The 12,194-nt window shown below is 41.4% G+C and overlaps 1 protein-coding gene across 3 annotated transcripts in view; it reads left to right on the top strand.

The window, feature by feature from the left end:
• Nucleotides 1-12,194, top strand: part of tmem117 (transmembrane protein 117) — a 461,344-nt gene that overhangs the window by 153,293 nt on the left and 295,857 nt on the right. For all 3 annotated transcript variants that reach the window (XM_063057677.1, XM_063057674.1, XM_063057675.1), the window contains exon 3: nt 4,534-4,666. In XM_063057677.1, the coding sequence (XP_062913747.1) occupies nt 4,534-4,666 (133 nt within the window). The remainder of the gene's footprint in view (nt 1-4,533; nt 4,667-12,194) is intronic.

Genomic DNA, 12,194 nt, shown 5'->3' with positions numbered 1-12,194 from the left:
TGTCCATAATGGAGCTGGCTGAACCTGCAACCCTCTGCAGTCTCTTTTGACTGGAGCACTGGAACTTCCATACGAGCTGGTGATGTTCTCTAGTTGAAATGCTCTCTACTGTACATCTGTACAAATTTGCTAGAGTCTTTGGTGACGTATCAAATCTCCTCAAACTGCCAATGAAGTATAGCTGCTGGCATGCCTTCTTCATGATAGTATCAATATGTCGGGCCCAGGATAGATCCTCTGAGATGTTGACACCCAGGAACTTGAAGCTGTTGAACCCTGTGAGGACTGCTATGTGTTCTTCCAACTTCCCCTTCCTGAAGTCCATAATCAATTCTGCGGTCTCGCTGACATTGTGCAAGATTGTTGTGACACTTCTCAACCAGCCTCTATACCTTCTTGATGCCATCTGATATTCTGCCAACAACTGTGGTGTTATCAGTGAATTTATAGATGGCATTTGAGCTGTGCTGAGCCAAGACATTCATGAGTGTAGAGAGAGTAGAGCAGCAGGCTAAGCACATGTCCTTGAGGTGCACCTGTTTTGATTGTCAGCGATGAGGAGGTGTGATTACTGATCTGCATTGACTTGGGTGACTTTGGTGTTTGGGGTCAGGCTCTGAAGCTTGTTGATTTGCACTGGTGAGATGATGTTGTTGACCGCCTAGCTGTAATCGATTAACAGTAGCCTGACATATGCATTGCTGTTGTCCAGGTGCTCCAAAGCTGAGTGGAGGGCCAACGTAGACCTGTTGTGTTGGTAGGAAACTAGCATTGCAGTAGATGTGAGTGCTACTGGGCGATAGTCATTGAAATTGCTCATCCTGCTCTTCTTGGGCACTGGTATGATTGATGCCCTTTTGAAGAAAGTAGGAACCTCTGCCTGCAGCAGTGAGTTTGAAGATATCCTCGAACACTCCAGCCAGGTACGTCTTTGGAGCTTGATACCCTGTGAGGATTCACCATCTTGAAGGATGTTCTGATGTTGGCCTTCAAGATAGAGATAATATTGGAGGTAGATGTGCTGTTGTTTCTCCCAGGTGTTGGTGTTGTTACCATGTTTTTGTGTGTAAAATGAGTTACTGACTGAGACTGAGCTGACACTTGATTCAAAAATTCTAAAATAGGGAAAGCAGGGAATTTAGTTAGAGACTTCAGGAGAATATCGATTGGTGAACTTGGAGGAAAAATGGCAAATGAGAGTTAGCACAATGAAATATTTAACTTGGGTTGAAAGAATAAAGAGAGGAACTTGGATGCTGATGCATCTCCTTATCTACAGCCAACATGTGATTGAGATGATTGATCTTGAAAACCTTTGGGAGCATCTTAGCCATGCAGCTTTGCTGTGACAAATTATCTAGCATGTACTTTCCTCATTTCAATTTGTACATTATCAGCTATTCTTGGATCCTGAATCTTCTTTCAGCTTGCATGAATCAAGTTCTTCGCTTGAAACCTATTAACTGGGAACCAGAGCATCAGGTTAGAAAATGAAGAGATTGCAGGGAAAGGTAGATGCCAGAGCCTGGGAAACCAGGAAGGAGCAAAGTAATAGACATGATAGGACAGATGGTTTGAAGTGTGTGTATCTTAATGCTAGGAGCATTATGGGTAAAGGTGATGAACTTGGAGTATGGATCAGTACATGGAATTATGATGTTGTGGCCATCAAGGAGACAGTTGAGAAGGGGAAAGGAATGTGTGCTTAATGTCCCAGAGTTTCAATGTTTTAGATTATGTGAAGATTGGTAGTGTTGTCGCTGGTATAGATGACAGGCAAAAAAATACAGCGGGATATAGATCAGTAACAGATATGGGTGGAAAAATGGTACATGGAGTTTAATCTGGCCAAATGTGAAATATTGCAGCTTAGTAGGTACTGAATTCAAAAGTCAGGTAGTTATATTGCAGCTTTATAAAACTCTAGTTGTTCCACTGCTGGAGTATCGAACACAGTTCTGGTCATCCCATTATAGGAAGGATGTCGCGGGTGCAGAGGAGGTTGACCAAGATGCTGCCTGGATTAGAGGGCATGTGCTATAATGAGCAGTTAAATAAACTTGAGTTGTTTTCCCTGGAGTAATGGATGCTGAGGGAAGATCTGATGGAGGTTTATAAGATTATAAGAAGGATAGAAAAAGTAGACAGACTGTATCTTTTACCCAGTGTTAAAATGTCTAATACCAGAGTGAATGCATTTTAGGTGAGAGGGGGTAATTTTAAAGGAGATGTGAGGGGCAAGTTTTTTTACACAGAGTTGTGGGTGCCTGGAATGCATTGCCTGGGGTGGTGGTGGAGGCAAATACATTAAGACTTTTATGAGATGTTTAGATAGGCACGTGAATGTGAGGGAGATAGAAGGATATGGACATTGTGTAGGCATAAGAAATTAGTTGGCCATTTCATAACTAATTTATTTGCTTCAGTGCAACATTGTGGGCTGAAGGGCCTGTTCCTGTGTTTTACCATTCTATGTTCTAAGTTTTATGTTCTATCTGATATATCCCATCTCATATATCCACCATAATGCACCATACAGATAATAATGCTTTCACTGCCACTGTACCATAAAGATGACCTGAAGTACATTGAAATTTTGAGGAGGATTTATGCCAGCAAGATCTTAATCATCTTTGGATGAAGATTGGTAATATTCAAGAGGTCTTTTCCTCCAAGTCGGCCACAAAGTTGTTTCACTGACAAATATTAAGATAAGTAAATAATTAAGTTCAAATTTAATTGTCATTCAACAATACATGAATACCCATGAATATAACCAAATGAAACAGTGTTCCTCCAGGGCCAAGGTGTAAAGCACAGTACCAAACAGTCATACACAGCACAAGGCACACAAAGCACATATAAGATAGCAACAAAATACAGTCACACAAAAAATACAGTCCTAGCTCCTGAGTCCATGAACGTTGCAGCAGTCTGCAGTTGAACACAATACAGCTTGCGTTCTGCTGAATAAACACTGGAGTGCAGCACCAACACCTCCAGAATGACTCTGATAGCTCTCTCTTGGACAGCTGCAAACAGGCGATAATGTGGCTTGTGGCCTAGTCCTGGCTATGAGCAAAGCCATGCAGCACCCTTGCTGTCTGTACCTGCTGTTCACCAATAAACCAGTGAAACGGGCTTGCCGCATTCCACGTGACCAATGTTAAACAGGGTTTTGTGATCACAAGAAAAGTGACTAAGACAATCACTCACTGTTATACTGCACACTGCCTTTGCGCACCAATTCTGCCACCTCTCTGTTTCAGGCAGCCACGCATTCCACACCAAGACCAGCTCCTTCAGTTTCTCTGCTAACAAACAACTCACTGATGGGGTAGGCCTGCAGTACTTTAAGTTCTTCATGTCCAGCAGAGTTTGCAATTGTGAAAAATACATTTAAGAAACAATAATACCTCTGGTTGGCCCTGTAGAAGCCAATGCATCTGAGAGCACTGCCATCTTAACAGAAGAGTGTGTGAAGCAGAATAAATTGTAGTGCAGAAGGCTGTGCATTATTCATTGAATGGTTGGCTGCTGTGCTTTATCATGAGATGATTCCATATCGTTAGCACAATTTAACAAGGATTAGATTGAGCTCCCATGTGTGTGACAGAAGGGAGGGAGCTGGGAAAGAGATGGAGATGAGGTTCCAGCACATCCAACACTGGCCTCACATTGGAAGAGTAGAAAGAGTAGAAAAACACCACAGATGCTGGATAGCTGTAATAAAAACAGAAAATGCTGAAACACCCAGCAGGTCAGGGAGCATCTGAGAAAGAGAAACAGAGTTAAAATTTCTGGACCACTTAAAGATTTTGTTTATTTTTTGTATTTACATTTTTTAAGTTACTCTTTCAATAAAGTGTATTTATTTTATATTATTCGAAATAAAAGAAGTTTAAATCATACTATATGATTTTAAGTGTTTCTGTGCATAGACACGTTTAAAATAGTGACAGTGTTAAAAGGATATCAGGGCAGTTGTGGGGTTGGCACCTCAGGTTCCACACCTGAGGCTAGGTCACCCCATGGGCCATACTGCACCATACCACACTGCACCACACCTTACAGAAGTGCCACAGAGTGGTGGCCTCTATTACAATAGACCTTGTGGCCACAACAGGTAAGTATGGTCATGGATTAGTGTGGGACCGAGTATAGATGATGGGGTAGAATCAAGCACATTTTGTGACCTGACGATCTGTTGGAGTAATTGAAAGATTTGACCTGGCAAACTCATCCACCTCTTTATCATTTCTTGTGTTCAAGGGTTGACTGAACGTCAAATAATCTCATGTTCTGAGGCTCTGTTGGGCAAATCTTACACATCCAACACATTATTAAATTCACTTTTATATAATATTCAGTTTTGACCTGCTCTGTATTTTAATGATACTATCATTAGAGAGGATTCATGAAAGAGAAATTTAAAGAAAAAAAATCAAGACAGGTCATCATGATGATTGTATGAAGGAATAAATTTATCAGACTGAAATGAAGTAAGTTTGCCTTAAATTTTTCTTGCACCAGGTCAGTTACTACGTCTTAAGATGTTCCGGAAAGATCATGGCTCCTGGATGGTGATGTTTTTTTCCACTATTCTCTTCCTGTTCATCTTCTCTCATATTTACAACCTGTGCCTCTTAATCACTGGAAACATGAGGTAAGTTTGGCAGTTTTATATATGACTCGATCATCTACAGTGAACTCAATCCAGCTGCAATGTAGGATTAACACTAGAATGAACACCTCAGAAGGAGGGAGATTCTCATTAGTATGAACTTGTATTTAGCTTGGGAACAATGAAACCTTTTCTGGGGTTGGGTTAAAAGCAGCTGCAGCAATATGAAGTGGATTAAAAAACACACTGAAAGTTTGCACCTTACATTTCTATTCTCTTTGCCTATTTGTATCTTTAACCTGTCTATCGGTTTTCTCCACAAGAATGAAACAGATACCTAGAACTGCATTTTATTGCAATTCTTTTTCTTGAATGTGGGAATGTGTTGAGTGACTTTCTTACTGTCCATTACACTGATGGCATTTGGGGTAGCAATGAAGATCCTCCATCTCTGGTGGTGTTCCGCGCTTCCTTCATCATGACAGCAGCTTCCTCTCAATTTTCACTGTCAGTCATGCAAGTCTCGGGTGGATACTCTGGAATATTGTCACACTCAGACATAAAAGAATTCTTCATTGCTGTTTCCATTACAATTTTGTTTGATCAGTCAGGGTTGTTAGTTAGCCCTGAGCTGAACCTCTGAACCCGGAGCACTGGTGGACCGGTGAAGCACTCTTAGTCTGGTATCTAACCATTGATCTGTTTGGCATGGGTGACTACCAAGAACCAAAGTGTGAAGCTCTGGCTCCAGTCAACATAGCTCTCTGGGTCGTTGAGAGACGCAAGCATCCAAGCCATGACAAGGTTGTGGTCCTCTTGGAGCGAGGAATATGTTTGGATCTGAGCTAAAAGTCTGTATCAATTTTATCAATCTATAAAAGGGCTACATTAGGGCGTTTGTGTAGTTTTGTTATTTCTCTGTTCAAAAAGCACCAATAATAGTGCTTCATAATTTGGGGTTTGTATTGACCATTCTGCTGTGGCATGACTTTAATTTTAATAGAACGGAGAAGCTTGCTGCTCAGTTTTTCTTGCCATTGCAAACTCCCACTGAGTCTCAAAGTGTCACCTGACAGCTAAGTGATGACAACTTTTCAGTTCATATTAGATCATCTTTGCTGTTATTGTTGATTAACATCAACCTATGCTGATGAATAAATTTGGTTTTAAGGCAGCTAATTACTTAACGGTTTGCAGACTAACTTTGTGCTTTTTTGAAAAAAAAATAAAGCCACTACCTAGGACAGTGATGAATGATTTCTGGCACATATTGTACTGCATTGCAGGATTATTGAACCAACTTCAGTGACTCTGATCACGGGTAAAACTCAACTAGATCCACTCCTGCTCGTTGGAATAAACCAATCCCATCAGAATACAATGATATTGATAATAATATTAATCAAACTTTGATATATATTTAGATTTTATGAGAAATAGAAAATTATTGATTCAGAATTGTTATCAAGGTCTCACTCAGCTGAGTGGATGATCTAGTTTTGCCTCTCTTCCTCTCTTGTTGGTCAGAAAATCAGCAATGCATTTCCTTGGCCAATGTTATCGCTCGGAGTTAATCAAATTTATTTTTCAATTAATAATGCTACATTTAAGTGACATGGCTTCTGAAACTAAGCTAAAAGGGTATAGAAACAGCACAGGAATAGAAAACAGGAGAAAATTGCTGCTTGGCAACAAAGTTATAAAATATAGGCAATATAGCCAGCATTGGTCGGTGTGGGTGGGTTATCAAAAATTGTTATTGGTATTGGGTCATTACTGTCACTTGTACCAAGATATAGTGAAAAGCTTGCCTTGCAGACTGTTCATACTGATAAAATCATTACGCATTCTATTAAGTTCGAATAAGGTAAAGCAATAACAATGCCAGTGTAAAGGCTACTGAAAAAGTGTAGTGCAAATAAATGATAATGTGCAAGATCATAACAAGGTGGTTTGTGAGGCCAAGGGTCCATCTTATCGAATAAAAGGCCCATACAAGATGCAGGTAGAAGCTGTGCTAGAGCCTGGTGGTACGTTTCTTTAGGCTTTTGTATCTTGTAAATTGCAGACTCATCTGCTGTGTTTTTGCTCTTTGAAATAATGTCCAGATATTTTTAAACATGGTATTTATGGAATATTGGTCAAAAGGATTGAAGAAATTGGGTTATTACCTTGTGAGATATTTTAGACCACTCCATTTATCTTTAAGAAGTTCAAAATCTTTCCTGATTCTAGAGTCACAGACACCTTACAGCTTGGAAGCAAAGAATTCAAAGTAGATTTATTATCAAAGCACGTGTAAATTATACAACCTTAAGATTCATCTACTTACAAGCAGCCACAAAGCAAGAAACCAAAAGAACCTAATTTAAAAAAAGAACAATACCCAATATACAGGGAAAAAAAACACAAATCATGCAAACAATAAAAGCAAGCAACAGCATTCTGAACCAAATCAAGTCCATAGTCCTGAATCTCAGCGCAGTCAGAGTGGGCCCATAGCCACTCAGCCCAGAACATCCATGCTGAGCAGTGGACATCCATCTGTATCAATCTCATCTTTTAGCACTTTCCTCTTGGCCTTCCATTGTTGAGCAATTCAAATAGTCATTTAGACACCTACTGAATTCTGCAGTCTGCTCCATCCATACCCCTCATAACTTTATACATTTGCCTCAATTATTGTCCTCTCTTTGTGCTCCACTCTGGAGAAGACAGACTGAGCCTCTCCTATCTCTTATCATAACTGAGACTCTACATCCCAAGCAATATTCTGGTGAATTTCCTCTTCACCCTCTTCTGCACTATCGCATCATTTCTAAAGTATGGTGACCTAATCTGCCTGAAATACTCCAGCTGAGGTCTGACCAACGTTTAATAAAGCTGGATCATAACTTCCTAGCTGTGGTAAACCATATATATGTTGTAACTGGGTTAGCTGTCTGGACATGCCCCTCTGCCGACTGCCCCTGTGGTTCCTCCCACAGATTCCTGAATAAAGGTGATTTCGCCTTGCCCCTCCCCCTCAGTCCAGGGGCAGACACTCAGCATGAAGGTCGTATTGTACAGCGAATAAAAGCCTCTCAGTATTTACCCACCTTCAGTCTTTTGGAGTTATTGAAGGTGCTTCACTAGCTCTTGTTTTGTACGTCTGACTAATGAGGACCAGTATCCCATATGCCTTCTTAACTACATTATCTACCTCTGCTGTTACTTTGAAGGATCTATAAACTTGTGCACTAACATCCCTCTGCTCCTTAGTACTCCTGAAGACCCTACCATAGTGTATGTCCTATGTTATGAACCAGCTGCAATAGACCACAGACTCAGCTTTTAATATTAAATGAATATATTTTCAATACCACCCAAAAAACATAGACATTTGAACAGATTAAACAGATTACTTCCCTAAACAAAGAAAACAGAAACAGTTTACTGCATCTTAGCTCACAAATTGTGGAGGTTTAGAAACAGTTCTTCCCACATCTTAGGATGGCAACCCAGAAGGTTCCCGAAACTACGGGAGCAGGTACTGGTGTCTGTAAGGAAGGGTTCTAAAATCCACATTAAGTTGACAAAGAAGTCAATCATGGGAAAATTCCAGGGGACAAGTGATCGTCATGTTCACACTGGGACCACACAGGGAAAGCAAGGCAACAATCACAGAAGATTCCAGACGTTGAGTGGTCGCCACGTAGCACATCTGAATCCATTCTTGGATTAACAAAAAGTGGTCGCCACAGAATACTACAGAAAGAGGTTAAAAGAGAGCAGTTTGTGGAAGTCGGTCATTTTCTTTGGCAGTTGAACAGGGCAGGACTGCGCAAGCATGTGTAAGTCGGCCTGTGAGGCAGCGGGAGTATTTAAAGAAGAGCAGATTAACGGAGTGGGTGACGTTGTAGCGGGCGATGGAGTAGAGGGAGAAAGAGTAGGAAGGCTTTGGCTCCTGAGCTTCGGTGAGCAGAGGCTGAGGAAGAGCTTCACTCCAAGTGAGGTAAGGCTGGGTAAGTTCCTTTAATAAATCTAATTACCTTAGGAGTAGGCAATGGAGGCAGCAGTTAGGGCAGTTGAGTGCTCCGTTTGCAGGATGTGGGAAGTCAGGGCAAGAACAATCGTCCCTGATTACTACACCTGCGAAAGGTGCATCCTGCTGCAGCTCCTGACAAACCGAGTTAGGGAGCTGGAGCTGGATGAACTTTGGATCATTCGGGAGGCAGAGGCAGAAATAGAGAGGAGTTACAGGGAGATAGTCACCCCTAAGAGTCAGGAGACAGGTAGCTGGGTGACTGTCAGGAGAGGGAAGGGGAAGAGACAGAATGACCCTGTGGCCGTTCCCACCAATAATAAGTACATCGTTTTGGATACTGTTGATGGAGACGACCTACCAGGGACAAGTTGCAGTGGTTGCATCTCTGGCCCCGAGATGGAACCCTCAACTCAGAGGGGAAGGAAGGAAAAGAGGAGAGCAGTAGTGATAGGGGATTCGATAGTTAGGGGGACAGATAAGGGGTTTTGTGGAAGAGATCGAGAATCCTGGATGGTCTGTTGCCTCCCTGGTGCCAAGGTCCGCGATATCTCGGATCGAGTTCTCGGTATTCTCAAGAGGGAGGGTGAGCAGCCGGATGTCGTGGTCCATGTAGGGACCAATGACATGGGTAGGAAGAGTGTGGAGGTCCTGAAAGGTGAGTTTAGGGAGTTAGGCACCAAGTTAAAGACAGGACCTCCAGGATAGCAATCTCAGGGTTGCTACCAGTGCCACTTGCAGGCGGGTTTAGAAATAGTAAGATAGCGCAGATCAACACGTGGCTGAAGGCATGGTGCAGAAGGGTGGGCTTCAGATTTATAGATACTTGGCCAGTTTTCCAGGGAAGGTGGGACCTGTTCCGGCGGGACGGTCTACATCTGAACTGGAGGGGTACAAATATTCTTGCGGGTAGGTTTGCTAGAGAGGCTCCGGTGGATTTAAACTCGATACGACGAGGGAGGGGAACCAGAGTGTAGGAACAGATGTAGGGAAGAAGGAAGTAAAAGAAAATAGTAAAATTGTTTGCACAGTTAGTGATAAACAGAGAGTAAGAGAGGGAAAATTTCTTAAATGCATTTATTTAATGCTAGGAGCATTGTAAGAAAGGTGGATGAGCTTAAAGCATGGATTGATATCTGGAAGTATGATGTGGTAGCTATTCGTGAAACATGGTTACAGGAGGGGTGTGATTTGCAACTAAATATTCCTGGATTTAATTGCTTCAGGTGTGATAGAATCGGAGGAACAAGGGGGGAGGGGTTGCATTGCTTGTCAGTGAAAATATTACAGCGGTGCTCTCGCAGGATAGATTAGAGGGCTCGTCTTGGGAGGCTACTTGGGTGGAATTGAGGAATGGGAAAGGTGTAGTAACACTTATGGGGGTGTATTATAGACCACCAAATGGGGAGCGAGAATTGGAGGAGCAAATTTGTAAGGAGATCGCAGATATTAGTGGTAGACACAAGGTTGTGATTGTGGGAGATTTTAATTTTCCACACATAGACTGGGAAGCCCATACTGTAAAAGGGCTGGATGGTTTGGAGTTTGTAAAATGTGTGCAAGATAGTTTTTTGCAGCAATACATAGAGGTACCAACTACAGAAGGGGCGGTGTTGGATCTCTTGTTAGGGAATGAGATAGGTCAGGTGACGGAGGTTTGTGTTGGGGAGCACTTCTGGTCCAGTGATCACAATGTTATTAGTTTCAATATAATTATGGAGAAGGATAGATCTGGACCCAGGGTTGAGATTTTTGATTGGAAAAAGGCTAACTGAGTAGATGAGAAAGGATTTAGAAGAAGTGGATGGGGACAATTTGTTTTATGGGAAGGATGTAATAGAGAAATAGAGGTCATTTTAAAGGTGAAATTTTGAGAGTACAGAATCTTTATGTTCCTGTTAGGTTGAAAGGAAAGGTTAAAAGTTTGAGAGAGCCATGGTTTTCAAGGGATATTGGAAACTTGGTTCCGAAAAAAAAGAGAGATCTACAATAAATGTAGACAGCATGGAGTAAATCACAGCACTCGAGGAATATAAAGAATGTATAAAGAATCTTAAGAAAGAAAATAGAAAAGCTAAAAGACGATATGAGGTTGCTTTGGCAGGTAAGGTGAAAATAAATCCCAAGGGTTTCTACCATTATATAAATAGCAAAAGGAGAGTGAGGGATAAAATTGGTCCCTTAGGGAATCAGAGTGGACGGCTATGTGTGGAGCCAAAAGAGATGGGGGAGATTCTTAACAATTTCTTTTCTTCGGTATTCACTAAGGAGAAGGATATTGAATTGTGTAAGATAAGGGAAACGGTTAGGGAAGTTATGGAAACTATGATGATTAAAGAAGAAGTACTGGAGCTTTTATGGAATATAAAAGTGGATAAGTCTCTGGGTCCTGACAGGATATTCCCTAGGACATTGAGGGTAGTTAGTGTGGAAATAGCAGGGGCTCTGGCAGAAATATTTCAAATGTCATTAGAAACGGGGATGGTGCTGGAGGATTGGCGTATTGCTCATGTCGTTTCATTGTTTAAAAAGGGTTCTAAGAGTAAACCTAGCAATTATCGGCCTGTGAGTTTGACGTCAGTGGTGGGTAAATGATGGAAAGTATTCTTAGAGATAGTATATATAATTATCTGGATAGACAGGGTCTGATTAGGAACAGTCAACATGGATTTGTGCGTGGAAGGTCATGTTTGACAAATCTTATTGGATTTTTTGAAGAGGTTGCTAGGAATGTTGATGAGGGTAAAGCAGTGGATATTGTCTATATGGACTTCAGTAAGGCCTTTGACAAGGTCCCATACGGAAGGTTGGTTAGGAAGGTTCAATCGTTAGGTATTAATATTGAAATAGTAAAATGGATTCAGCAGTGGCTGGATGGGAGATGCCAGAGTGGTGGTGGAAAACTGCTTCTCAGATTGGAGGTCGGTGACTAGTGGTGTGCCTCAGGGATCTGTACTGGGTCCAATGTTATTTGTCATATACATTAATGATCTGGATGATGGGGTGGTAAATTGGATGAGTAAGTATGTAGATGATACTAAGATAGGTGGAGTTGTGGATAATGAAGTAGGTTTTCAAAGCTTGCAGAGAGATTTAGGCCAGTTAGAAGAGTGGACTGAAAGATGGCAGATGGAGTTTAATGCTGATAAATATGAGGTGCTACACTTTGGTAGGACGAATCAAAATAGGACATACATGGTAAATGGTAGGGCATTGAAAAATGCAGTAGAACAGAGGAATCTGGGAATAATGGTGCATAGTTCCCTGAAGGTGGAATCTCATGTAGATAGGGTGGTGAAGAAAGCTTTTGGTATGCTGGCCTTTATAAATCAGAGCATTGAGTATAGGAGTTGGGATGTAATGTTGAAATTGTACAAGGCATTGGTGAGGCCAAATTTGGAGTATTGTATACAGTTTTGGTCACCAAATTATAGGAAAGATGTCAACAAAATAGAGAGAGTACACAAAAAGTTTACTAGAGTGTTACCTGGGTTTCATCACCTAAGTTACAGAGAAAGATTGAACAAGTTGGGTCTTTATTCTTTG

The sequence above is a fragment of the Mobula hypostoma genome, chromosome 9 (assembly GCF_963921235.1).
Source record: "Mobula hypostoma chromosome 9, sMobHyp1.1, whole genome shotgun sequence".
Lineage (NCBI taxonomy): Eukaryota > Metazoa > Chordata > Chondrichthyes > Myliobatiformes > Myliobatidae > Mobula > Mobula hypostoma.
Note: the sequence above shows the minus strand (reverse complement) of the source record. Positions and strands in the feature narration are given on the sequence as shown.